The sequence below is a fragment of the Gossypium arboreum genome, chromosome 4, assembly GCF_025698485.1.
Source record: "Gossypium arboreum isolate Shixiya-1 chromosome 4, ASM2569848v2, whole genome shotgun sequence".
NCBI lineage: Eukaryota > Viridiplantae > Streptophyta > Magnoliopsida > Malvales > Malvaceae > Gossypium > Gossypium arboreum.
Genome location: NC_069073.1, coordinates 101,751,219 through 101,778,637, shown reverse-complemented (window position 1 = coordinate 101,778,637; position 27,419 = coordinate 101,751,219). Strand labels below are relative to the sequence as shown.

At 32.8% G+C, this 27,419-nt stretch overlaps 3 protein-coding genes across 7 annotated transcripts; 1 reads left to right on the top strand and 2 right to left on the bottom strand.

Annotated features, from left to right (window-relative positions):
• The first annotated feature begins 10,285 nt into the window (after nucleotides 1-10,285).
• On the top strand, nucleotides 10,286-13,735 carry LOC108457709 (ankyrin repeat-containing protein At5g02620-like). Of its 4 annotated transcripts, none has more exons than XM_017756792.2 (4): nucleotides 10,286-10,666; nucleotides 11,138-11,540; nucleotides 11,854-12,263; nucleotides 12,611-13,735. In XM_017756792.2, exons 2-4 carry the CDS (start codon nucleotides 11,249-11,251, stop codon nucleotides 13,487-13,489), a joined length of 1,581 nt encoding a protein of 526 aa, XP_017612281.1. In that variant the 5' UTR covers nucleotides 10,286-10,666; nucleotides 11,138-11,248; the 3' UTR covers nucleotides 13,490-13,735. The 4 variants fall into 4 exon arrangements, with proteins under 4 accessions (XP_017612281.1, XP_017612280.1, XP_052883359.1 ...); XM_017756791.2 differs by having other exon boundaries at nucleotides 10,292-10,666; nucleotides 11,078-11,540; XM_053027399.1 differs by lacking the exon at nucleotides 10,286-10,666 and adding an exon at nucleotides 10,716-10,868 and having other exon boundaries at nucleotides 11,078-11,540.
• LOC108459617 (probable membrane-associated kinase regulator 3) lies at nucleotides 13,130-20,945 on the bottom strand. Its single transcript, XM_053027401.1, has 3 exons — nucleotides 20,874-20,945; nucleotides 19,751-19,937; nucleotides 13,130-18,636 (listed from the first exon to the last, which is right to left on the bottom strand). The coding sequence occupies exon 3, from the start codon at nucleotides 17,593-17,595 to the stop codon at nucleotides 16,483-16,485; it is 1,113 nt and encodes a 370-aa protein (XP_052883361.1). The 5' UTR covers nucleotides 17,596-18,636; nucleotides 19,751-19,937; nucleotides 20,874-20,945; the 3' UTR covers nucleotides 13,130-16,482.
• LOC108458339 (phosphatidate phosphatase PAH1-like) lies at nucleotides 20,697-26,336 on the bottom strand. 2 transcript variants are annotated; one of them, XM_017757693.2, is made up of 11 exons: nucleotides 25,984-26,336; nucleotides 24,014-25,551; nucleotides 23,336-23,934; nucleotides 23,168-23,241; nucleotides 22,765-22,849; nucleotides 22,109-22,195; nucleotides 21,878-21,950; nucleotides 21,544-21,587; nucleotides 21,309-21,437; nucleotides 21,124-21,222; nucleotides 20,697-20,999 (listed from the first exon to the last, which is right to left on the bottom strand). In XM_017757693.2, the coding sequence occupies exons 2-11, from the start codon at nucleotides 25,410-25,412 to the stop codon at nucleotides 20,946-20,948; spliced, it is 2,643 nt and encodes an 880-aa protein (XP_017613182.1). In that variant the 5' UTR covers nucleotides 25,413-25,551; nucleotides 25,984-26,336; the 3' UTR covers nucleotides 20,697-20,945. The 2 variants fall into 2 exon arrangements, with proteins under 2 accessions (XP_017613182.1, XP_017613181.1); XM_017757692.2 differs by having other exon boundaries at nucleotides 24,014-25,470.
• Nucleotides 26,337-27,419: the final 1,083 nt, after the last annotated feature.

Sequence of the window (27,419 nt, the reverse complement as noted above, 5' to 3'; positions counted from 1 at the left end):
GTTAGGGCTCAAAACGTACCTGGTTCGACCACTTGCAATTTTAATTACTTATCCATTTAACTAAGCTCGATCTGTGACAACCCTAAATTGACCCTAGTCGGAAAGTGGTTTCGGGACCACTAAACCGAGTCATAAAAATAATTAACTGTCATAGTTGATGCTCGTTATATGTACATATGCATGTGTGAAAATTTCATGTTTGGATTTTGTTAATTGTAAGTGAATTTTATCAAATAGGACTTATGTGAGAAAATTTAGAAATGTGCTAGGCAAATGTAGGGTGGCCTATAAGTGCATGTTGTGAAAATGGTGGGTTTGCATGTCAATTTACCCAAATTTAAGCATGATGGCCGGCCATGCTATGGGTGGAAACATGTTACAAACATGTTGGGTTAGTGGTTATGTTAGAAAGAATAAAATAATGAAAAAAAAGGAAAATATGATGAAAACAAAGGAAAAAAAAGTGTCCATCCTTTCACATTTTCTTTGCTTGGCCGAATGTTCTAAGAAGAAGGGGGGGAAGAGCTTGAGAAAATCAGCCATGGGAGTTTGCTAGACTAAGGTATGTTTGATGTTGTCCATGAGATTCATGCATGTTTTAGTTGTTAGTTTGAGTTCTACTTAGCCCATGGTTTAAATCTTTGCTATGAGATGGAGATGATATTCAGCCATGGGTGTTGTCTTCTTGTTTGATGTTTGATGTTTGATGTTGTGGTGATGAGGCATGAAGATGAGTTAAGTTTCGGCTAAGGTAGGTTTGTGTTGATGTCATTTGCATGCTAAGTGTGAAGCTTTGTAATGATGCATGTGTATGGTGCTCTTGATGTTGTGAATGGAAGTAGAGGAAAGGTAAAAGAAAATTTAGGTAGAAATGTGGATTTATAGGATGTTACAAGTATATGTAAAGCCATGCTAGGTTAGGAAAATTTCGGTCAAGTGTTCATGAGATGAAATTTTGTGTTAGGTGAATTAAAGATGATAGTATAGTTGATATCATATATATATATATGTATGCATATTCGGCTATCAATTAAGAGCATAGGTGATGATGAGTCTAAGCTTTGTACATTCGGCCATATATATATATATGCATGTGTGATTGGATTATTGATAGTAGGGCGATAGCATATGGCTATTAGCCGAATAGCTAAAAGCACGAGGCAGCAAGATAAAAATTTTTACCATGCCGTTCCGTATGTCATAAAATCATTAAAATGTGAATACCAATATATGTAGCAAAGGGGTTGAATGAGTTAATTTATTTGTTTAAGCTCAAGATCCTAAAAGAGAGGCATCCAACAAGGGGAAATCGAAGGTCATCGAGTAGCCGACTTGGAATTAATTTACCCAACACAAGTAAGTCACTAAGCGTATATTTTGTATCGATTTAAATAGACATGATGTCTATGTAATTATGCCGAATGGAATGATAAATTTATATACATGTATGTATGTGGTGATGAAAGTATTGAATGAAAAGAAAAGAGGTGAGATGTATTGAGTTGTGGATTTCGGCACTAAGTGTGCGGGTATAAACATTTATGATCATGAGATTGCACTAAGTGTGCGGGTTTTAAATTTGTACAGCACTAAGTGTGCGAGTTTGATTATATAGCACTAGGTGTGCAAGTTGATTTTATAGCACTAAGTGTGCGGACTCACTATATGTTTTTGAATCACTATTGACACTGAGTGTGCGACATTATTAAGTTGATCACGGACAGGGGATCGGGTAAGTACCTTGAGTTCATGGCTAATAGGCGCTATGTTTATATTTGGAGTTGAGCTTGGTAAGTTTTGAACCTATGTGACAATTTTAATTGAAGTCACGTACATGAGAATTATCGTGGAATAAGTGAAAGGCCATTTAGTTGTATGATTGTAACGAAAACAAAATGATGTATAAAACGCCTCAAATATCCTATTGATTAGTATATGGAATGTGAATGTGTAACTTGGTGTGAGATTGAACCGAAGGTCTAAGGAACTATGGTATAGTTCGGTTTGGATGAAGTAATTAGCATCGTTCCATTTTGTTTCCTCTTATGATAATGTTATTAATGGATGGTAGTGCATTGCTTATGACTTACTGAGTTATGTACTCATTTGGTGCTTATTGTTGCTTATTTAGGTTCTTGATCCATTTTGTGTGCTCAGGACCGTCGTCAAGTCATCACACGGCTAGCAACTTTTGGTATTTTCTTCTTAGATGGTCTAAGAGAACATTTCGCATGTATAGGCTATTATGTTTTGTTTGAACTTGGTATGTAAAACTTTGGATAGCCATGCGAAAATGGCTTATATACGTTTTGAGCATAATGTTATAGTCATCTTGAATGTATATGTTCATTAAGAAGCATGGAAATGTTGGTAACGGTTAGCCATGGGAATGGTCATTCATGATCACTTTTGGTATATGTATGACAAACTCTAGTTGATCCATGGAGGATCATGAAATAGGTAAAGTTGCCTTAAAAATAGATGCTGACAGCAGCAGTGATATAGATTTGAAAAATCACTAAAAATAGTAGGAATGGAATTAAATAGTGAATAAATTATTTGAATGAACCTTGATGAATCTAGTTTCATAGGAAAGCAATAAAATGATCATGTGAACAGTATGTTAAGAGAAATTTAAGTTTTTGTGAGACAGGGCCAGAACGGTTTCTGGATCCCCTGTTCCGACTTTGGAAATTCATTGTAAATTAACCAGAGATAATTAGAAGTCATGCCATATATGCATAGATTCCTTTTTGAGTCTAGTTTCTATAAAAACAAACGGCACCAGTATTGAAGCCCTGTACAGGGAGATATCCAAGTCGTAATACGAAAAGGTCAGGGTAGTCGAGCCCTGAAACAGGGGAGACTTTAACTAATAAACTGTACTAATTGGCCCGACCAAAAATTCTAGAAAAAAAATTTTAGATGCAAATATGAGTCTAGTTTCAGGAAAAAAATCACGAAACTGATTTTCGAGTTGTGGAACGCAAGATGTGATTTTTAAGGTGACAGTGACGCAGCTTGCCAGCCTGCCTGGAAAATTTTAAATGGACTGTGAAATTAATTAAGTTAAGTCTGTATGCACCTTGTGTTCGACTCCGGCAACGGTCTCGGGCACGGGGTGTTACACGATCAATAAGCTAAATCATCAATTATATCATTAAAATCATTATTAACATTCAAGTTTTTGAGTTAGGACCCATACTTTATTTTATGCTTTTCCGCAACACACTTGTAAATATTGCAGTTTTTCTAATAAGCTTTAAAATGAACCTAAATTAAAAATCAGTATTAAAATCAATCAATATGCCTCTTAAATAGCCCCCAAACACCCACTTATGGGTTCAACCCAACCATTACAATTACAACTATTTTTCAAATCTGAACTAGTTAGGTTTCTTACACTGATTAGATGTGAATCGTACGCGCAAATGTCTTTCGGCTTCACTGTTGATTTAGGGCATTTAAGCCGGAACCTAACACATTTAAATACTAAAAATAAGTAACTAATCCATGGCTAAAATCTTTAATTTAATAAATTAACAATTACCCAAACATCTAAACTGAAACTACACTCTAGTCCATAATCAACCACACTTATGCTTCCCGAACTGTCAAATCTGAGTCACTGATTGATCAAGATTGTTTTTTTTCCTAATTATACATGATTAAAGGCTTATTAGGAAGGGTTCAAGATCCCAAGACATTTTTGGAAATAAATGGAATAAAATAAAGAAACAATAGCCCCATTTTTTGAGCCCTTTAGACGCACACACCACCACCAATGGCAGCTAAATTGGGGCTGATTTAAAAGCACATTTAAAAACACTTGGAAGGCTGGAAAAATACCTTTTAAAACTTTAAAAATCACTCCAATTCTAAGTCTGGAAGTTTGGGTTTTTAACTCATAAGATTCATCAAGAAATTGGAAGAAAACAAGAACTTACACTAGGTGAAAGGCGCAGCAATGGCTCTTCTTGACAACAATGAGAACCATTCTTAGAGATCCAAAATTTTAGATTTGAGGGTGGAAAATTAAGGGGAAAATGGCAGCAAGATTGAGGAGAAGATGGTTTAAGATCTTGTGGAAAAATAAAAGAAAAAGAAATGGTGGTGCAAGGGTTTGGGTGACGGCAACAAGGAAGAAAAAAAGAAAAATTGAAAAGAAAGGAGAAGAAAGGAGAGGGGAGGGATGGCTGGGGTGGAAAAAATATTATTAAAGTCTATTAAAATTTAGTAAAAATGCTATTTATACCTAGGTCTAATAGGGCATGGACGATACACACATTAAAAAAATAAGAGATTTTGCAAAATTTAATTATTTTGCAAGGGAAAAGATTCAAACTTAAGACCTTAATTTAATTTCATGCTTTTTCATTTATCAATTAACCACTAGGCTATTTCCTTATTTTTAAATCATTAATATAAAATTCGGGATGTTCCAGTCAAAGATGTCAATATACAACCTTTTGACTAAAGCAATATCTCGTTCAACAATACCTTCAAACAACTAGTGAGACATTGAATGTTGGCAGCAGGTTCCAAAACACGTTGGAACAAAACATGGAACAGTAAAAGCTTTAAGCATATATAAAAGTATGGGTTTGGAAAAGCTTTTAAATTGATGAGAATACACTTTATTTTCAATCAAATTATTAGATTGACATTTAAAAGTAATTATAATATTTAGTTTAAAATTATTAGTTAAAAATTGTGAATAAAATAGAAGTTGTGATAATTATACGTTTAAAATAATTATAATTTAATTTACAATTATTAATTAAAAAATAGTTGTGCTAATTTTAAAATAGAGTTGTTACTTGAATAGCTCTCTAAGCATAAAATATAAGAAAAAGTTGTGCTAATTATAATTGTAATTGTAATTGTAATTATTACTTAAAAAATTTTGACAAAAAAAAGTTGTGTTAATTTTATTGATATAAAATGAAGTTATTACTTGAATAGAATTATAAGCATCTTAAATATCACTTAATTAATATTGGAGTTAATTATGTTTTTAGTTATTATTCGAAGAATATTACTTAGATAATTACATAAAATAAAACTACATTTTATGTTGAATATGTTAACTACATTTTATGTTGAATATGTTAAAAATACTTTAATTAACTATTATTTAAAAATTCTTGTTGATACATAGTATCAATGAGGGAGGTAAGGATAGTGGTGCAAGGAGGGTCGACTCACCCATTCTAGAGCCGAGAGCTACCAAGGTAGAGGGACTCGTGCAGAACTGGTTGAGGGTTTAGTGTATTAGGGTCGAGAGTTGATATGAGTCCCCTACAATATTGATTCATTTGGGTATCTATAAGAAAGTGATGGTCCCTACCCAATTATGCCACTCAATATGACCTAGGTGGCCCAATAGAGGGTCAACCGAGTCCAAATTGAGGTAGGGTATAATAATTTTCTATTATGATATTTAAAATATAAATTAATGTATTTTAACTATATCCAGTAATTCAAATAAGAAATATCATTTTCGCTAATTATTGCAAATAAAACATAATATTTAAAAATTAATTAAATATTAAATGCATAAAATCACATGTAATGCATAATTGCATATGACATTAGAAGCTAGTTATGAAAAATATGTTAGAAACTACAAATGAGAGAGAAAAGATGAAGGAAAAACTATAAATTCTATCAATAAAGATATTCATGTATAGGGACTAAGTCAGAAATTTATCTTTGGGGGTCAAAATTAAATTATAAAATTTTAAAGAAGTCAAAGTAAAAATTTATCTTTGTATATGCTTATTATTTTAGAATTTTAAACAGATTAAACAAAAATTTTCATCTTTGGGGGACTAAAGTGTATTTTACCATTAAATTAAATTATAATCTTAAAAACATAAAGAGGCTAAAATGATAATTTTCCATTTTGAGGGGCGGCGCCATCCTTATCCATATAATTTTATAAGCTCCAAACAAATTTTAGACAAAAATCTCTAGACGTATAACAACTCCCTTTAAATAATTGATAGTATGATCCCTAAAAATAATAAATGTCAAAGGTTCCTATACGTTTTTTATTTGAAAATCTTAGTCCCTTTGTCTAATTTTGCCATTAAAGTTAACAATATCAAAGGTAAAATAATTTTTTTATCCTCAACATTTACATTGTCAATTTGGCCTTTACCCTTTGAAAGTACTTAAAATTTTTAAAATCTGTTAACATTATTTTTATAATATAAATAAAAACATAAAAAAATACTATTTAAAATTCAAAAAAATATAAATAATTTTAAAAATATAAAAACTTCCAAAATTTAATGTTATCTAAACTGGATCAAACCGACTAGTCAAATTGGGAACTAGTTAGGTATCGATCTGGAGACAGGTTAAAAATGGTTGACCTGCAAACCAATACAGACTAATTGAACCGAGCTAAAAAATCCATTGAACCAATTTTGAATTAATCTAACCAATTGGTTGTAACACCCTCATACCTGATCCATTCATCGGATCGGAGCACCAGAATGTTGCATTCATTGTCGAAGCAACTTAAGAGAAATATAGTTCAAATACTCTTTCTAGTCAAGTTAATAGAATTATCTACAGCAAATACTTATTTGCAAACCTTTTAAACTTCAGGGACAAAAAACAATTTGTCTCAAATATTTTATAAAGTAAAAAACTAGTTCCAAGGAGTCAAGTATTGATACCCTTTGTATGGTTTTGGTACCTTGACTCAAGTATCGATACACCTACCTAGTATTGATATCAGTTTAAGTTTCGATGTTCAACATTTAATCATAAGTATCGATACTTTTGTCAAAGTATTTGTACTATGTCCCTAGTATCGATACCAAAATATGGTTCGGTGTTTTGAATTTTTAAAAAATATCATTTTACGATAATTTGCATCTTACACTGTAACTTCTCATAATTATTACAATTAGTCAAATATATATTAATTTTTTTATCAAAAGTCATTACTCGTTAACTTATTTCTAAAATATATGATATTGTCTTAAAGAATCTCATGTACATGTCGTTTATATCAAAATTCATAACATTATCACAATAACTGAAGTTTAATAAATAAATCCATTAGAGGATTCACACTTTAAAAATAATAGTTTACTATTTCTACATGTCCTCACTATTGACAACCTTTACCAATCAATATATCAATTAGGACTCTCTTAATTTATTTTATAGCAATCACTCGCTTAGTATTTCAATAATTCATTTGAGCTTCTTTTATGTGTTAATAAATCTATCCTTTACAATAATTTCCTAATGTAATAACTCTCGTATTATTTTTCACCTCCTCCTCTCCATTCCACATTCTATATGTGCATGTACTTATATAAAAATATTTTACCTTTAGTATGGTATGCTTAATTGTTACATTAATTATTCTTTCACTATTTACACATTTAACAAAATTGTCGTCTTGAATAACAATTACTAAATTATTTATATCTTGACCTGCAAAATTCGAAATTAAGTTCCACTTTTTTTTTTTAAAAAAAAAACTCTAGTCTTGATGAAAGTTTTACCTTAAAAATTTTATAATTTATACATAAGCTAATCAATACAATTTTTTCTTCAATTCTTCTCCTGTTCTGCTACTAGGTAGCTCTGCCCCTCTTTCACTAAAAATTAATTATCTTTTAAAAAAAGACTCGAATTATATTTACATTTGTTTCCATTAAAAATAGACTCATCAAGTTTTTAGTCATATAAATTTCATTACTTAATTATTTTTTTACAATTTATAATGAATTTTCAAAGCCAGAATAGGAAAACTCGAAATTATTTTGACCTTGCCTCACAGAAATTATTATATCTCACAATATACAATTTCATTGCTTTCACAATTTCTTCTATGAAAAACTAGACTCATTAAACTTTAATTTTATACTTGATTCAACCTCTAACTCAATTTTTACAATTTTTGGTGAATTTTCAAAGTCGAGTCACTGTTGTCATTGTTGCTGTCCAAAGACTATTTTAGTTGAAACATTTTCTTTCACATGGTTCTTTTGCACTAACTTTTATCTAATAACATGTATTTATTATATTTTTATTATTATTCAATTTAATCTCTAAAACTCACATATCATTAATATATAGTTTTATCATAACTTCTCTTATTTCAATTATAAATTTCATAAAATTCATCATTTAATATAATTTCACTTTAGTATCACTTTGTAATTTATCCTCTAACACCTAACACATCATTTAAACTCTTTATTATAATATTTTATTTAAATCATAAACTTTTGTACACTTTACAATTTAGTCCTCATTTTCACAAATGCAAGTTAACTTGGAAATTTCATCACACCATCACTTTTTGATGTAATCACTATATCATCACACTTCATTTATATTCTCCTTTTAACATTCTATTCCACATATCTTATTTTGTTTACTTTACAACTTAGCCCTTTTTCTACTATTTCAATGTACTAATATAATTTCATTCATAATATTTGCACATTCATAATTAATTCAACTATTTAACATTTTCTACACTTAGACTAAAATTAAATGAAGTAAAATCCTTAAAGTACATACCTTGCCTCTTTAATCTCTTCACTTTCTCCTCAACTTTCTTTATCTCCAACTCCAATTTCTTGCTTCCAAGATGGTATCCTAACTCTCTAAAATTTCTACTTCACTTCTCCTTTTGGGTAGCTATAGAAATTATCAAAAAATTTGTAAGAAAAAAGTGAGATTTCATGATAAGGACCAAATTGTAAGAAAAAGAGAACTCCTCCCCTATTTACAATGGTGTCACCTTGAGTGCATGGACGGTGTGGAGAATTTTCGTCGCACTTCCATGTAAATATATCTTTAATATTTTAATTAAAATATGAAAATATCTTATAACAATAATAAAATATTCAACCAATCATAATTTCACACTTTTCTTCCTTAATTATTTCATCATATAATTATCTAATTTGGGTAATGACCATTTTACCTCTCATGTTTCTTTAAATTTCACTCTTAAGTAACTACTCATTTTTTATAAAATTATGATTTAGTCCTTCATATTTTTCCACTTATTCAATTCAATCTCTGCACACCAATTTCATGTCATAAGAAATGGGGTTATTTTTCACTTTTGGTCCTTCAGTTTTTCTCATATTTATATTTCAATCCTTCAATTTTTGAATAATTATATTTGAACCTCAACATTTGACACCTTAACAATTTAATCCTTACTTTAATTTAGTATCCCACAACAAACTTCTCAATTCAATTTTCTTTAATACACCTCAATCTTCTCTTTTATCATCTTTATATCATTTTCTCATTTTACCGGAAAATCAATAATACACTATTCAATTTATTACTACTTTATAATATATCAATTTTAAGGGTGTTACATTGGTTCCCAGAACGATTGGTCCAATCGGTTCAAAGCAAATAAATTATTACAAATAGAAAATATAAAAATCGATTCAATTGCTAATTCAACTAGTTTTTTAGACCAATTCAACTAGTCTATACCGTTTTGGCCCGGCTCAACCAGTTTGTACCATTTTGTCTATTCATTGAATCGATACCCTAGCTAGTTCTTGATCCAATTGGCCAGATCCGGTTTAGATAACTTTGGATTTTGGAATTTTTTATATTTTAAAATATTTTAAAAATCATTTTTAATTTTTAAATTTTAAAGAATTTTTATTTTTCATTTTATATATTTTAAAATTTATAATTTTTAAATTTTGTTTAAATAGGAAAAATATTTTTATTTTTTTAAAAAGTACTCCTTTTAATGGCTATGGACGAAAATGACAAAATATGTAAATGTTCGAAGGCTAAAAATTTTAAAATTTTAAATAATTGATAGACCCGCAAACCAGTAAGGACTGATTGAAATGGGTTTAAAAATAAGTTGAGTTGGAAAGTGAACAAATTTTTATAATTTTTTAATATTTTTATTTGATTTTTTTAGTAATTTAATTGCTTTGAATCAATTGGACCGGTTGTCAAGAAATCAGTTGATCAAACTAATTCGAATTTGGTTTAACTAGTCTGTAAGTCAACCGATTTTTTATCTCTCATCATATTGATACCCAAATTAGTTCTCGATTCGAACAATTAATTTGATCTAGTTTAGATAACATTTAATTTTATAATATTTTTTATATTTTTATTTTTAAAGATTTTTTTGTTTTTTCATAATTTTTTATTTTTTAAAGAATATATTTTTAAATTTTTATGTTTTTATTTAAAATATAAAAAATAATAATTTTATTTAAACCGCGTTTGTTAAGTGATTAGTGGCGGGCACGCTTTACTTAAATGATTAGAGGTGGCCCATTTGCTGCTTACGCGGAATTAAACCATTGGGGAACTCCATATTACGTACAACGTTGGACTCAAAGGTCGACTCCACCCAACTGTGGGAAAATCCAAGGCCAACGTTTCAAAGTTTTCATTTTTCAACCACTTGCTTATAACCTTTTTCTACTACGCTTTCGTCCATGCTCCATGCCTAACCCCTCTTTTGTCCTTTTTTGCTTCTATTTTCCCCTATTTTCTCCCCAGTTTTTTTGTTCTTCATTGTACCCATCAAAGGTTTTTTTTCGCCTTAATGAATTGTTTCTATAACAGAGAAGAGGAAAGCTTTGGTTTTTACAAGCCAGGAAGGAACCAACAACCATTGGTAAGTAAAAGAAGAAAAATTAAGAGGCATTTATTTATTTATTTTTTTACTTGGGATTCTTTGACTTTGTAGTTGGGGTAAATTTAACTACCAATCATTATTGTTGTCTTTGATTCATTGAATGTAGATAAAGATTAAAAAATGAAGCAAAGTTTCAAAACTTACAGTGTTTATCACTTCTTCTTTTTTTCTATGATTGCTGGTAATAATAATAGATATGAACTATGGATATTATAATCATGAGTGTGAGGGTTTTATATTTATTTTTTAGATTAAAATATGTGTACTGAATTTGGGTTGCAAGAGAAATTTTATGAATATGATATCTAGAGAAAATCAGGTTTGCCATGTGCATACATATCTCTTCGGTTTTTCTGAGTCATATCTTTTTTTTTAATATAACGATTTCAGGGATTCTTCATGTTTTGATCTGTATGTGTGGTAAATAACTGAAGTTTTTTGATTCAAAAGAAATCAGAACCATCAAAGAAAAGGAGGGAGGGGGATCTTGTTCTTTTGCAAGTTTGCATTAAAGGAGGCAAAGATACTATGGGGAAATAGCTAAGCTTTCAGAAAAAGAAGATGACAAAGCAACTAACAAGTAAAAAGGACGCTACACGGCTGCACTCGGCTGTTAGAGCAGGGGATTTTGAATTGGTTTTGGAAATAATTAATGGTCTTGAGGATGGAGAGTTGAAAGACTTGTTGTCGAAGCGGAATCAATCCGGTGAGACTGCCTTATACGTTGCTGCAGAGTGTGGTCATGCTGATTTGGTGAAGGAAATAATGAAGCACTGTGATATTGTTTTGGCTGGTCTTAAAGCAAGGAATGGCTATGATGCTTTTCATATTGCTGCTAAGCAAGGGGACTTGGGTGAGTTTCTTAGTTTGCTTCACTCCATGATCATGTTGGATATGAAATTAAGAATGATTATGAAAGTTCAACCCTGAAATTCCCTTAGCTAGAAATATTTGCTTTTAGGTTTTAAGGACTTGCAAGATTGGTTGTGAACTAGTGAACTATGTAGCTTTGTTGAAGTCATTTGATTTGTTTGAAGTTGTCTTTCTTTTATCCCAAAATTTTTAGCCAAACTACCTTAAATTCCTCAGATTTCTTTTTTTGTTTAACAGATTATCCTTAGGGATAAATTTCTTTTTTTCTAAATCTCTTTTGTTTGCTGTCTCAGAGGTATTGAAGATTCTCATGAAGGCCAATCTTGAGCTTTCAATGACTTTTGATTCTTATAACACCACAGCATTGCAAACTGCTGCATCACAAGGCCACACTGAAGTGGTGAAGTTTCTGTTGGAAAAAGGCAGCAATGTGGCTGCAATAGCAAGGAACAATGGAAAAACTGCCTTACATTCAGCAGCTAGGAATGGACATCTAGAGATAGTAAAGTCCCTATTGGCTAAAGAACCTGGAATTGCAACAAGGATTGATAAGAAGGGCCAGACAGCTTTGCATATGGCTGTTAAAGGACATAATGTTGAAGTGGCGGATGTTCTACTAAAGTCAGATCCTTCTTTGATAAATATGGTTGATGCCAAGGGCAACACTGCTTTGCATATAGGATCTCAAAAGGGTCGTCTTCAGGTAGTTGGGATTGAACTTTTAGTAAATGTTATGTATCTTTAGAATTTTTTTTCATTGCGAACTTAACTTATTTGAGGATGAATTTATAATGGCTTTGCTGTTCTGTCAGATATTACGAATCATCTTTACTCATAGTGTATGCAAAGTAGTATAAGTTTTTTCTTTCAGCTTTAGAATAAACTCCAATTTTAGTCACTGATATAATAGGTTCCAAATATTTCTTTACAAAAAAAATTCACTCTCGGTTATTAGGAACAATTAATCAAAGTTGCTAATAGAAATTTTAATCCATCTCCGTAGGGTTGGCTAAGTCTGTGAGCTTGTCTAATCTCTATTCAATCTTTCAGATAGTTGAAAAGCTGCTAAATGACAGTGGACTTGACAAACTAGTCATCAACAAGTCACGGGAAACGGCTCTTGACGCTGCAGAGAAGAATAAATTATCTGATATTGCATGTATTTTAAAAGAGCATGGAGTCCAATCTGCCAAATCCATCAAGCCACATCCTGCAAATTCAGCACGAGAACTAAAACAAACTGTAAGTGATATAAAGAATGGAGTTCATTACCAGCTGGAGCATACACGTAAAACAGGAAAACGCGTGCAAGGTATAGCTAAGCGGCTCAACAAAATGCATGTTGAAAGTCTCAACAATGCTATCAACTCCAGCACAGTGGTGGCTATTCTCATTGCCTCTGTTGCATTTGCTGCCATTTTCAATGTCCCAGGTCAATATGTTGACAGTCCTAGCGATATTTCACCAGGGGTCTCTCCAGGACAAGCGAGAATCGCTGCAAAACTACCATTTATGATTTTTGTTGTCTTTGACTCCATAGCCCTCTTCATATCATTGGCTGTTGTAGTAGTACAAACGTCTGTTGTAGTTATACAGAGAAAGGCAAAGAAGCAGATGATGGCAGTTATTAATAAGCTCATGTGGTTGGCTTGTGTGCTGATTTCAGTTGCTTTTCTTGCCCTTTCATATGTTGTAGTTGGAAAAGACGAGAGGTGGTTAGCTAACCTTATTACCGGCATAGGGACTGTTATCATGGTATCGACATTGGGGACATTGTGTTATTGGGTGATTGTGAACCGTATTGAGGCTTCCAAACTTCGGAGCATCCGTAGGTCTTCAATGACTAGCGGATCTCGGTCATTGCCCACACCATATACGTCTGACACAGAGATTCTAAACAATGAGCACAAGAAACTCTATGCGGTTTGAGCTTTTAATGCACTAGAAACATTTTATCTCATGCTTACAGATTTGACCAACTGTAGTAGAATGTTAGCAAGTTGCAAGGTTGAGCTTAAACAGATTGCAAGAACAGCTGAGAATACGTAGACTTACATTTATTTTTTTTAGTTCAATGGATCAAGAAATTAGTCAATGATTTGGCTTGATTGCCTAGATTATCTGTCAACATTTTTACATTCAAATTTCTTTCTTTTGCCCTTTTTTCCCTTAAAAGTAGATAAGTAATTGAAAAATCTAACTATATCACTTTTACTGTGCTTTTCCCATGTCACATGCACAAGATTCTCAGTGTCATACAGTTCCTTTTCCTCTTCTTGCAAGACAACAAATGAAGAGTACCAGTGAGTATTGCAATAATTCTCCAACATACTTTCCTTCTTGATTGATATCATGCAATGCTTGACATAGATAGGCTATGCCTTTTTAAATTTGACCAGATTCATTGCAAATAAAATTATTTATGCCTTCCAGCTCTGCCTTCATTGCTAGTCTACACTGCCACCTTTATATGTTTAGGTCTTCCTTGTCAAATACTTCAATTTTCACCCCGCTAACGTTATGATGACCAACCAATACTAAGTATCACTTTGGCGTGACATGTTTTTTCCATGTATTTAGATGATCTGATCATATACGCATGTCCAAATATATCTCAGAAAAATATTTTCGTAAAAATGAAGTCTAGGTAACATGTACGGCATTTAATTGCTGTCATTTGGTTGGAACGTGCTATTATAGTCTTCTCTTTGTTTTTCTTTTAAAGAAAGAAGCAGAAAGTTTTACAAAAAAGAAAAAGGAGTAACTAGAAATGCAATCTGAAAACTGCTAATTAAAGAATCTATGATACCATGTTGTAAAAACAGATAGCATTCCTTAGATGGTATTTTTTCTTCCTTCAGTGCTTCTTCATATAACTTGTAATTTCTAGGTTAGTGCAGTTAGTTCCGAGGGCCAATCATTAAAGATGAAAGCTGTAAACCTGTATACCCTGGTAATGTTGAATACTACCATGTCTTCATTCAAGTGAGGGGCACGAGTACTCGACTCTGACAAATGATGGTGATAGACCCTGTCCGCTACTAAGACATTTGCTTTCTAGAACATCATTTCATGTCTCTAACATTTAAATTCTAAAGCTATCAGCATTGGTACAAAGTCTAGGAGTTTCATAGGTTGTCAACATATATTTTGCTGTGTTATGCTTGTATTTTTGGATGAACGTCCTTTTGTCCTCAATCAATGCTAAATTCAATGAACCTTTTCTTGTTATTATTGTTCTTTCCTTCTTTTCTTGTCGATAATCAGGACAGTACGACGCTTTATTATACAGTTATTGTCTTCGGATCTTCTTCGGATCTTCCAAGTAATAAAGCTGAGTCATATAACTATAGTTTACTTCATACATGTTTAAGTTTGAGCCTTTGACATAATGATAATATCAATGTTTGATTTGAAATGAGTTGAGGGAAGAGTTGATTACTGTAGCTGAAGTTGCATTGTTTCTCCCTCATAACAAAGAGTAAGTTGATGACGAGTTGTTTTACAATTGTGTTCAGGAAATAATATTGATGCTTTGAATCTATCCTGACATTTATTCACATGCTTTTCACTTGGTAACATGGTCCCAGCTGCATCCTTTTGTTTTTTTGGTAAACTGAAATCTACATCTCTAGAGGCCTATTAGGACATGCAATTGCTTTTTTTTTCTTGATTGCTTTGGTAATTAGTTCATGAATAATTAGATGTATATTCTTCTTTGTTTAATGAAGTAAAAGGCTGAACCAATGGAGGCCATGGAATGCAGGTATGCTATCTGTCTATTATTTGATATTTCGAAGGAACGAAGTGAAATGTTTTTTTAATCATATGTTACATGTTTTTCCATATTGTAAGGTCTCTCCCTCAACAAAGGCAAAGGGTATATGGGACTTTTTTACTAGAATAAAAATGCCACATTGTCAATGAATGATTTTAACTTTTTGAGTTGAGAGGTAAAAGTAGTATAGAGGCTTTACTCGTTGAAATCATTCAAAATGAAGTGAAAGAAATTTCTCTTTTACTAGAAGGAAAAGATAAGATGAAAAGATGGCAGTCTGAAAGGCATAATAAAGTCTGAAAAGTTAAAAGGCTGAAATAGTAGAATACAGAATCAGGGAAAAGCTTCATGTAAAAAGAAAAACAAATCATATATAATACAATTAGCTTTTAAGGAAATTATTATTGTTGTAATATTGATGAATATTTAGTGTTGGGACGATGATACCAGATTCCATGAATCCTCTAAATACATATATATATATTGAAAATGTAATTTAATCATGTCAGACAGTCGCTCGCTTCCAATTTAAGTTGATTTTTTTGTTGCAGTTAGAAGGGGGTTTTGTGGATGTTTTATTCAACATTTAAACTTAGCAACAACACAGTAAAAACATAGTTAAGTGGTAAGGATCATTGTCAAATGTGAAAAGATGCTGTACGGAAACCGGCAATTCGTTGTAAAAGAGAATGTCTTGTCCCAGTCCAAGGAGAAAAGAAATTCTTTTATATATAAATATATATAGAAGCAAAAACCAAGCAAACAGATACTGGATTCAAGCAATTCCAATCATGCAATAACTTGAGCAAGTACAACATGCAATTTGGTTGGTGGGGTTAGAGCATTTGATTTTGAAAGATAAGCTTCCATGGAAGAATCCTAATCATTTTTTGCTTTATTATTGGTGATGATGGATTTTCAACATATTATTCCATGGAAACGTATTACAGCAACATTAAAAACCAAAAAAAAAGAGGGTCTTGTCTAACAGTGCTGGAAAAATCATGCAAAGTATCTAAAATATCAAATGGCACTCACTTTGAAGAATGTAGCAGGAACTGGGTACCCATCTTAGTCAACTTCGGTTTATTTTTTTCTTCTTGTTATGGTGGATTTCCAGTCTTTGTAAAGTATTTTTTGACATTCAAATGCTGCAAAGTTCTGGTCTTTCTTGGTCCCCACAAACAGAAATCTTTGAAGCAGAAAGTGAACAGACCCCAAGTTTCTGAGACTGCTTACAATGAGCAATTGCCCCTTCAATTGAATTCTCAATCTCTGAACTGGCACTGTTGCTCCTTTTCAGCAACTGTAAATCGCAGAATCCACTTGAACTTAAAGAAAAAGATGTTGAAGAAGAAGAAGAACCAGATGAAGATGTTGATGATGAAGATGAAGTCTTTATTGCAGAATGCTTTTGAATTACCCCTGAAAATGACCTCCTATGGATATCTGTAACGTCCTCACCTAACTCCCTGTCAATAGTCTTCATGAAAATTTTGTATCTATCTTTATCAACCTTTCCAAATGGGTTCTTCTTTCCCATTTTCATGTACTTGTTTGCACATTCTTTGGTCTTTGAAACATCTGCTTTGGCACAAGATTCATCTGAACAAGCAGATTTACTGAACAATGATTTAAGATACTCCCTGGATGCCTTGAGCTTTTGGGTTATTGAGGATTGCTTCATCTGTTTAAGCTTTTTAGACCAAGATTTGTTCGAATTATTGCCTGTGAAGCCATTCATTTCAGTTGACCATTCAAAGAAAAAGTCATCAGGGTTTAGTTCACTACTCACCCTACAGGATTCCAATAGACTACTTCCATTTGATGAAGCAATTGCAGAGCCTATGAAATGAAGCTGACCATTTTCTTCGAAAGGTGCTTCAGTCTTGCTCTCCAATGAAGAGCTGTTGGAGCTTTGCAGTAGCTTCTGAACCATTTGCAACCGAGGAGGAAGATGAAGAGGAAGGAGTTTTCCCTTGTAGAAAAGCTCATCTGCAGGTGAAGTTGTTGAGGTAATGTCTCCATTGCAGTCAACTGAACACATTTGGAATTCAAACTCTCTGCTTTGTGGTGGAGAGTTTATAGAGTAACACAAGAACCTGGAGGGTGAACTTACCTCCATATCTATGTACTCTTCATCTGCATCATGGTTGAATGTAGCTTGGCTTGTGGCCATGTTTTTATTTTTTCTCTTGAAGATGTCTAGCTTATTGGAATGGTGAGCTTGGTGAGGAAAGAAAGGACCAAGGAGCATCCTTTAAAGTAAGGATGGAGCCAAGTTAAAACAAATAAAATCACAAGGATTTGTCAGGTCTTTTCCATTTTTCCCCCCACACTTTTTCTCCCTTGTATACTAGTATCTTGAATGGTTCCAAACAAATAAAATGGCTGAAAAAACAATCTTTTTCAATTTATCCCTTCCAATTCTACATCAAAAAATTTTTATGTGGCTCACATACAGTATAGCCTTACATTACTACTTGAGTATTATTATATATATGTATTTATATGTATATTACTATATCATCATTTACCTCATGCCCTTCTCAAAAGGTGAATTATAGCCATTTGTCTTCTTATCTTCTCAATGATATTTATTATCATTCCTTTTTTTGTTTCTCTTTTGAATGTGTCCTGTATCCATAGCCAATGAACTTCTGAGACACTGACACATTCAACTAATAAGCTTAAGGTTTAGCTTAGAACAATCTGATTAAATCCCTACAATGCCAAAGGACTGAATAGAAAACAATATAGCTGCAACCCCATATTTTTCTTAGGACACTTGAGTGTTTCCATGTTTATATATATACTTTGAACTTGAAAAATGTGGTGCAGAAGTTAAGGAATCTTCCACAACCAGGAAGAAGGTGACAGTAGTACAACTGTACCCTTTTTTTCTTTTTATTGGAAGTTTCAATGTTAGTAGCACAAAACAAATCTGATCAACATTGTTAAAGATAATCAAAATAGAAGAAGAATAGATAAAAAAAAAAATTACTCACATGGAATCTTACTTGAAATTACAATATAATAGTGTATCCACTTGGGAATTCACAAGTATTCAGCCATCTGCTGCCAGTCTCTCTTAGTTTGACTACATATACATATATATACAAATTACCTTACCAGACCATAATCTTCTTAGTTCATACTTCATTACATGCAAACCTGTACTCTTAAATTATATGTTTTTTTCCTGTACATTGGAAACTGCAGAATTTCTTGATTATAAAACTAAATACTAATTATATATATGCCAGACTTGTTTTATGTAGATCCATAATCTTCTCAGCTGCAAAATTTAAATTTCAAAAGGTCAGCTCTTTTCCCAAAACCTGGTTTTTTGCATTGTCAAGCTTAACATTTAATAATGAATTAGAGCTAAGAGACAGACAGACAGACAGACAAACAGAGAGAGTGAGAAATAGCTATTATTATATTATAAGTTTTTTCAAACCTTCTAAGCTAAATCTAAATGCATTACTATATAAAATCTATTTGGCAGTTCTTTTATTATAAACATCCGATCAAATTAGTTTTTTATTATGAAATGAATTAATTTAGTCTTTGTACGATTAAAAAATTAAATAAATTCAAATTTTAACATTTATAATTTTAAAATATTATTTAGTGTTAATAGGACTATGAAAGCTTGTTGAAATATTTATGAGTAAATGTTAATCAGTTACACTTTGACCTTATTTGATCTAGTCTATATTATAATAAAGGGACTCAGAAAGGAATTTCACCTTTTTGGATAAAAATGAACAGTGGTTCACAAGGTAGAAGCCAATGTCTGCATTAAGTTATTGCTATGCCTATGGGGGCTATGCATACGTTGAATGCAGCTGTTGACCTCACTAAAAACAAACATAAACTAGAGTCATCCCCCCAAAAAATAGAAAACAAGTATAAGCTCCAATATTTTGGTGTTGGGATGCAGTTTATCCCAAGGCTCGAGGGTTTTTCTTTTTTAGCTTGTCTCCTCTTGCAGTAACTGTTTACTTTTGAGCTTTGTCCAATTCTACAACACTGATCCAAGACCAGCCGCAATATTCAATAACAACATTGCACCTAGATTCCAAGTGTTTTTGTATCACATCAGCTAAGACCTAACCTAAGAGCAACAAATTAATGAACAAGGAAAATATAATAATTAGCTGTCTTAAGTAACAGTTTGGATTTAACATAGACTGATATTTTATTATATTGTCACCTTGTGATCGGGGTCAATCTTTTGCTGATTGGTAATAATATCTAGTAGTGTATAAGAGTTTTTGAGATGTAAATCTTAACCAAGGGGTAAAATGATGAAAAATGAAACAATATTGATAAAGATGCGAAAGAAGGATCCCATATCCAAAACCCAAATCACTGCTCTGAAATACGGGTAAAGCCGAATTTACTGCAAGAAATGAAGCAGAGGTGATCACGTGATGCTGGTCTGAGCACCCTAAGCTTTGTTCATGTACACCACAGTTCTCACTTTCTGAAGGGCAATTAGCTTTTTCACTTTTTAACTCTCATGCCAGCCTGCGTCTGCATGGGGGCATGGCTGCATCATGTACCTTCTCAGGCTTTCCAACCGAGCCACTGTTACAATGACTCAAAGTTGCAATTACAACTCCAACCTGATATCTACAAGTTCAAGACCAAGCCCTATCTATTGAACTGAGTGATAAACAATTTAATGTCTTTTAAGCAATATCTCAATTTCAAGTCATGTGAATGAAAAAAATAAATCAAAAGTCCGACCCGACCCAACCCCAGAATAGTTGCGGCCAATGTCTCAGGGGAGTCGCCTTCAGAAACACCTTTTACAAGTGGATTTATGGTACTAACCTTCAAAAAGTTGTTTTTGTTTTGTGTCATAGATACACACCTGTTAGTACTATTGGTTTGAATGCAGGTTTGAATGTAATATTTCAGGATTCCAGATAAGATTGGTACCATTACAGTCTACAGTAGTTTGAAATTATTACAATCATTTATTGGGTTTTCAGAGCTTTTCTAATATAAGTCCATTAAAGACCTATACAAGCTTTTCTTAGGTCACTGTTAGTAGCCTGAAGAACACTGAGAACAGCTTGGTTTTAAACATATACACATAAGTTGCATTTATTTCTTATCCTGCAAAATGAAATTGTTAAAAATGGTTACTAAAGAGGAACCATTTTGTGAACGATATTACTTATAATTATTATACAACAATTATGTAAGCACAATAGATCCACGTGAGATCTATTAAAATTTTCTATGAACCCCACATTTATAAATGATGGATGAATATAATAAAGAAAACTACGTATGAAATGCTATCATTTTTACTGAACTTTATAATTGGGGAGAATATTTTAATCTCTAAAGATAGATATAGCTATTGTAGGCAATGGCTTTGATTTTATCCACTTGAATTATTTATTCCTTACAAGATGAACCCCAACAGACCATTTCAAGGTCACCAAAGAATATGAATGTCAGCGAGGAAGCGAGTTTAAGAACTTGAAGAATATCATAACAATTTCTTACCTATGGGACAAATTACGCTACTGATCATCTCCTTGGTATAACTAAACCGTATTCTTTAGGCAATCAACTATGTTACTCAATATCTTGCAATGGCACTTTCCAAAAATTCCATTCGTTATAATCTTCCTGCAAACGTATTAAAATATCAAGGATATCAAGAAGGCTCCAAAACAAATAAGAGACAGTTGTAGATAAATTTTCAATTGTTCTTTTGCATCATATATAAAGAGGCGAGAAATTGATGCCTTACCAGTTCAATGGATGAGGTTGGTGGAAACATCTCTTCTACAAGAGTATGCAATGATGTGTATGACCTCGTGTTCATACAATAACTTACAGCCACCTCACCCTGCCAGTTTTGAGCCCGATTGTTATAAATTTGATATGGTAATTGCAATATAGATTTCTCATAAGTAGGACATGAAAAACATGTACCTTTGGATTAATAATAAATATTTTTCCCTTTGGGATGCCAATTTCTTTATAACTGAGTTCATCTGTGTCTCTGTTTCCAAAGCCTGCATAAAATGGATTGTAGTCGGAAGGGAAAAGTTTCCTGATATTCTGCAATGCATGTATAAGAAAGAAATCATAGGTGAAAAGACTGATCTGGATGCAGTAATAGTTCCGTTGTATATTTAGAAACAAGGTTGAATATTTCAGAATTCACCTTTAAACAAGCTATTTTGAATTCATGAGGTGTTCTTCTTATCACTGCCAAGTATAGTTTATTAGAATGGAACCCATAAATAATTAAAAAGGAAGTAAAAGAAGAAAAGCAATGTAACTTGATGATAAAGCCTAATGATTCTGATATAAAGAAAAGGCCAAGACAACAAATAATGCCACGTTTATCATTTAAAGGTTTTGTGATGGAATACAACAAGAATTCTTTTTCCTCTCATGTAGCTGGAGCCTCAAAATTGTGAAGCAAACTAAAAAAACAGCTAGATTACTTCAATAGACAAACAATGTCAGAGAAAATAAAGAATGAAAGATCTCACCCTCACGGTACAATGAGGGAAACAAACCGTCAGGAGAAATCACAACAGGTCCAGAGGGTAAAGCTTTTCCATCCTACATAAACAAAGCTATATCAGTTAAAATCGGTTACAAATTTGTGATTTTAAAGTCTTTTAACAAGATGGTTTCCAAATGTTAGCTTTTCTCTTTGGTTAAACCTTTTTGCTTCCATTAGGGAAATGTAAAAAAGTGTATTCAGGCTATTCCATTACCTGTTTCAGGTTAAGTAAGAAACTTCTGGTTAGATATGCCTGAACAATTGCACGTGCACTGAGAAATAGAAGCTGATATCCGTTCTCCTGTTGTGAACATACAGTTAGTGTTGGACATCAGACACCCAAGAAAATCATTGGTTAATATGCACGCCAAAATATGTTGGTTAATGGAATAAATAGAAGAGCCACACTGTTTGATATTGTTCTCTACAAACAATATTGTGTTTGTGCATGCACACATGTTACAGGAGGGATGAATAAAGATGACACAAATGCAACTTATGAGAAGAATTTCATCACTACCCATATATAAACTAAGAAGTGCAAAAATACATTTCACAACAGAAAAATAAATGTTGAGGGGCATAATGGTGACAGGATAATGCTCACATAATCTTGATACTAAGGTTATCAAAAGTTACTCTATAAACTTGCATTAAAAAATTTATCATCACTTACATCAGTGGGGAATTTTATAAAGAACTAGTAAAAGTAAAGCGCAAGGGAAACATGAGACAAGTTTTGATTTCTGTTGTGGTGAAACTAAAAAATGGTGGAGCAATTTACTAGATCTAGTTTTGCATGATAGTCCAGAAAAGAAAAACTTCTCAGTCAAGTCAAGTTGAACAAAGAAACAATTGAGAAAAGCATACCTTAATAGCTGAGAAAAGATTAGCTACACCAGATTGTGTCCAATCCCTTCCAACTAAAGGCATAAACTGGCCTAAGACATCAGACCTGAAAGAAATATGTTAAGGTTATTGAAACATGCATCTTGTATTACACTATACATGACTAAAACATATTCGAAAGAAAGATTTCACACCAAATCAATTAGGGTATGACTGCTTCTAGAATGCTCACTGCTGCTCTAATACTAAAGATCATAATGGAAGTTATAATTTCAGCATCAAATGCGAATATATGGTTTAATTTCTCTGTTTCCATAATAATATCATAATAAGATTCAGAGCTAGTTTAGACAGGTCCATAAATGGGTGAAACAGGAAAATTTTAAATACTGCAGAGCAACAATATCAGGAGATAAATCCCTACTTGGTAATAGTTCCATCCACATCTGAAATTACAATCTTTGCGTTCCATTTCCACAAGTAAAGATGAGCTTCAACCTGTTAAAGATACACAGATTTTTAGGCTAAAATTTAAGCAGAACACAAACCTTGCGAACCTACCAGAAGAATTGTGTAAAGAAAAAATTGATACCTGTTGTGTTCCCAGAACCCTGGAGAAGAAACTGAAAGTAATCATGTTTTGACCATTTTTCAGATTCAAGGAAGCAATCTGCTCGTTGGTGGGAATATTTGTCCTCACAAATTGTTTGCCAGGAGATTCAATCCTTCCACTGGATGTTGGAATTAAATCTGCTGGTGAATTTTGTAGAGAAGATTCAGTATCAAGAAATACCTCTTCACTAGATAAATTGCTACCGGTCTTCTCAAGTGTTTTGACCCTTTTTAAGGGAATAGACCGAAGCCTCCATCTGCAGCCAGAAGGTGCAGAAGTGACACCAGAAGCAGCACCCTTAGGCTTTGATGACTCATCCTTTTCAACAGGGATTGCATCCTGGGGCTCAATAGCTAATTCTAAACCAAATGCAGCCATTCCGAGAACAACAGGAGCAGCTTTTTCCCATGTGAAGTACATCTCTCCAAATCGGATGATTAGGTTTGTATTCTTAATAATTGACATTGCATTATTTTTGTATTCCTCCATTGATATCCGATGTGCTTCAAAGACTTCTGCTGCAGCATCTGAGCCCATACCCACATAAAGTTCATTGCCACAGAGTGAGATCTCAAACCCTGGAAATTTAAGGCGAGAATCAGAGCAAGAATAAGGGAAGTTAAGTAATTCAAGGAGGAAAAGCACTTAGTTCCTTACCCAGGCTAGCACTAACATCTATCTCTTTAGCACAACTTGTTTCAGTTTCCACAGTCTCACTTATGCTACTCTTGTCCTCAGGTGGAGGACTTTGCAGACTGCTATTCATCCCCTCAGTTGCTGCTGATGTATCAAACTGTTCATCTCTCAATTCAGGGTCATTAACAACCAAATCAACAGATGCATTGTTAGAACCCTTATTATCTGTAGCCAACATTGTCTTTTCAACTGGTAAATCAGGAGACCCAATTTCATTGGAATAATTGGGAATACAAGAGGAAGACAACACATCTTTATTTCTGGAGCCACCAATAGCTCCATCTTCAGTTTCACCAACTTCTGGGGGGCTGCAAGAAGGCTTATCTTGTGAAATCTGAGCTTGCAGTGGGCTATCTATTTCTTCAGAATTGGTGTTCTCTTCGTGTCTGCCCAATTCAGATAGTTCAAGACAGCTCTTAAAAACATCATCCTTAATATGCACGGATGCATCTTCAATGTCACTTTGCCTGATAAATTCATTTTCATGCTTGAAAAGGTTTCGAGTTTCTTCAGTATGACAGGCATGTTCCCCCCCTCTTTCACAAACTTCTAGATGGTGTCTCAAAGCAGTAGAATCATTGTCCAAGCTGCAAACAATATCAGAGGAATTCTTAGGTGCCGCAGCATTGAGCTTACCTATATAGTCAGCATCTGATTCATTGCCACCTGGACTAAATTCCCCATTACCGTCACAAAAGTCAGGTCCTTCACCTGCGCCTATATGGAACAGAGGTGTGCTTAGTTGCACATTTTCAGCACTCCTGTCTGATGCCAAAACAGGGGCTGTGAGAATATGGCCATCCTTACTGAAGAAGACAACTGAATCTAAACCTTGTGCTTCCCCAAAACACTCACTATCTAAACCCCCATATTGGTCGGACCCATATTCTGAAAAATTAACCAGACCCTCTTGATAAAACTGATCATCTTGAAAATCATAGAACCTAGTATCAGATTCTGCCCTTTCAAGCTGTTTGTGATTTGTGGCATCACATTCATCCCTCAATTGAGCCACCGAGGAATCTGAAACAACTTCACCATCAGAATCCTTCAAATCTCCATTTGTCTGAAATCCTTTACCAGATTCAACCTCCTTTAAAAAATATGCTTGCCCAGAGTTATCAAGATACATATGAAAATCTGCTTCAATGCCATTAACAGTTATACGAACGACCTTTTCAGCCCCTTTCAAGACACCCTGAAACTTCCCAAACCGAACATACCAAGGCGTGCTCCGAAAAGTCCCATCTGCTTGCCGAACAACAATTATATCAACCGCTCCACCGAAAGGATGGAAAGGAGTAGCAACAGAATATACACCTTGTGAAATTAAACTCCCAACTTTGCCAACCACATTCATTTGTCAAAATTAAACCTTTCTTAGATTAACAAAAATCCTTCTGCAGTTTCCTTTAATTCTATCAAAAATGAATCCACAAATCAATATAAACATCCAAAATCGTTCTAATCAAGGATCTTTGTTCTTTACTTTCAGGTATCTGCGTTCAGTTCAAAATTAAACGAAGCCAACTTAAACCATAACATGTTCCCTTTTGCTCAGCAAGAAAATAAAATGGGGTAAAAAAAAGGAAGAAAGCATGTATGGGAATCTATAAGCTGTCACTTGGAACCAAATATAGAAATCCAAGTTTAACGAATATTATATGAAGTATGATCCCAATATAGAATGCTAAAACATATTTCTCATAAAAGAAGAAAAGCTTAAACTTTAGAAACACAAGAAAGGGAAAAAAAACCTCCAATTTTCTCAGCAACCAAACATAAAATAAATGTCCAGTATACGGTAAAAGCAATCAAACAAGATTGATAACATACAGATTAAACGACGAGAATTGTGGAGAAAAAATCGAACTTTCTAATTTCAAAATTGAACTAAAATATAACTATACAGTCAAAGTCAGTAAACTTACAGATTAAGAACTGCACAAAGAAGAAAATTCCCGGGATGAACGAACCTGGCAGCTCGAAATCAAAACAATTGTAAGATTCTCTTTACTATGATCGATGAATGATGATACAACGATCCGACGCTGTTAGGATTCTCTGGCAGCTTTGAATTTTTATTTGTTATTTTTTGGGAAAAAAAATGGAAATTTAGAAAACGAGTCAGAAGTTGGCAACGGCGACCTAACCGCAACCGCCATGCAATGCGATGCTTAAAAATACGAGAAATATGACGTGTAAATTTGTGATTAATGGAAGGGTAATTTTGGATATTTGAAATATTGTCCCGCTTTTTCAAGTCTTAAGATGGTAGAGCCGCCGGGATGAAGAAACATTATAATTATTGAAACTTGAGTTTTATTCCGAAAAAAAGAAAAAAATTATTAACTTCTAAATTGACTAAATTACCCTTCATTTCACTTTTGTTTCTTATATATTATTAGAAAATTTTGTCGCATATAATTTAAATAATTTCTTTTCCAAAACAAGTTCAATATTTGTTATGTTTGAATTAAGCTTTTAGTTGTTTCAAACACTTAGAAAAGTAACCTCCTGAGAATGACAGTGTATCACTAACACTAATCAACTTTTGTTTAAAAAGAAGTCGAAATTCTTTTTCTTTTTCTTTTTTTTTTTTTTTTAAAATGTAGATTATAATCTATCTCAAACATCAAAGTCTAACATCTAATTTGTTAGTTTTCCTCAAAAATTCCTCCCTTACATTTTATATTTTCCTACATATCTAAAATTGAAACTCAAAAATCTAATCATTCTATAATGAGATCGAAATAAAAGACATTATTCAGGAGTATTTTCTATCATATTAGTGAAAATTATTCATATTTATTCTGATTGAATAATAAAACCTTGAAACTTGTATATTTCAAATCTTACATGTGACAAAATAACAAAATAAAAATGAGTGTTAGTGATACACTTTCCAGTGAACCAACATAAAATTCTGTTATTTTTGTAAGTGTTTGAAACAACTAAAAGCTTAATTCAAACATACCAAATATTGAGCTTGTTTTGGAAAAGAAAAGAAATGATTAAAATTAAATGCGACAAAATTTTGTAATAATAGATAAGAAACAAAAGTGAATTTAGATTTAATTCCGCTGTTTAAGACGGTGAGCATTGAATTAAACATTTATAAATTTAATGAAGAAATTAAAATCTAAATTATAGTTTGGGATGTTTTGTTTTTGTTGAAACTCACCCATCTTCTTCTACCAAAACTACAACAACCATGATCACCACTAATTCATTTAGATTATTAACTTAACTATATTTTAGTTTGTTTTTATGTTTTACCTTACGGGTTGAGTTGAGATGAGGAGAAGCCATGAATTTTATTTTCTTTCTTATTACACATTCATCCCCTGCTTCATATCGCAACTCC

What these genes read in the sequence shown, in the direction of transcription:
- LOC108457709 (XM_017756792.2), top strand. Translation starts at nt 11,249, where the DNA reads ATGACAAAGCAACTAACAAGTAAAAAGGACGCTACACGGCTGCACTCG. An exon ending in TGCTAAGCAAGGGGACTTGG is followed by an intron (nt 11,541 to 11,853) that starts GTGAGTTTCTTA and finishes TTGCTGTCTCAG; the next exon opens with AGGTATTGAAGATTCTCATG. An exon ending in CTCAAAAGGGTCGTCTTCAG is followed by an intron (nt 12,264 to 12,610) that starts GTAGTTGGGATT and finishes TCAATCTTTCAG; the next exon opens with ATAGTTGAAAAGCTGCTAAA.
- LOC108459617 (XM_053027401.1), bottom strand. Translation starts at nt 17,595, where the DNA reads ATGCTCCTTGGTCCTTTCTTTCCTCACCAAGCTCACCATTCCAATAAG.
- LOC108458339 (XM_017757693.2), bottom strand. Translation starts at nt 25,412, where the DNA reads ATGAATGTGGTTGGCAAAGTTGGGAGTTTAATTTCACAAGGTGTATAT. An exon ending in GGGTTCTGGGAACACAACAG is followed by an intron (nt 23,242 to 23,335) that starts GTATCAATTTTT and finishes TATCTTTAACAG; the next exon opens with GTTGAAGCTCATCTTTACTT. An exon ending in GTGGATGGAACTATTACCAA is followed by an intron (nt 22,850 to 23,167) that starts GTAGGGATTTAT and finishes TATTTCTTTCAG; the next exon opens with GTCTGATGTCTTAGGCCAGT.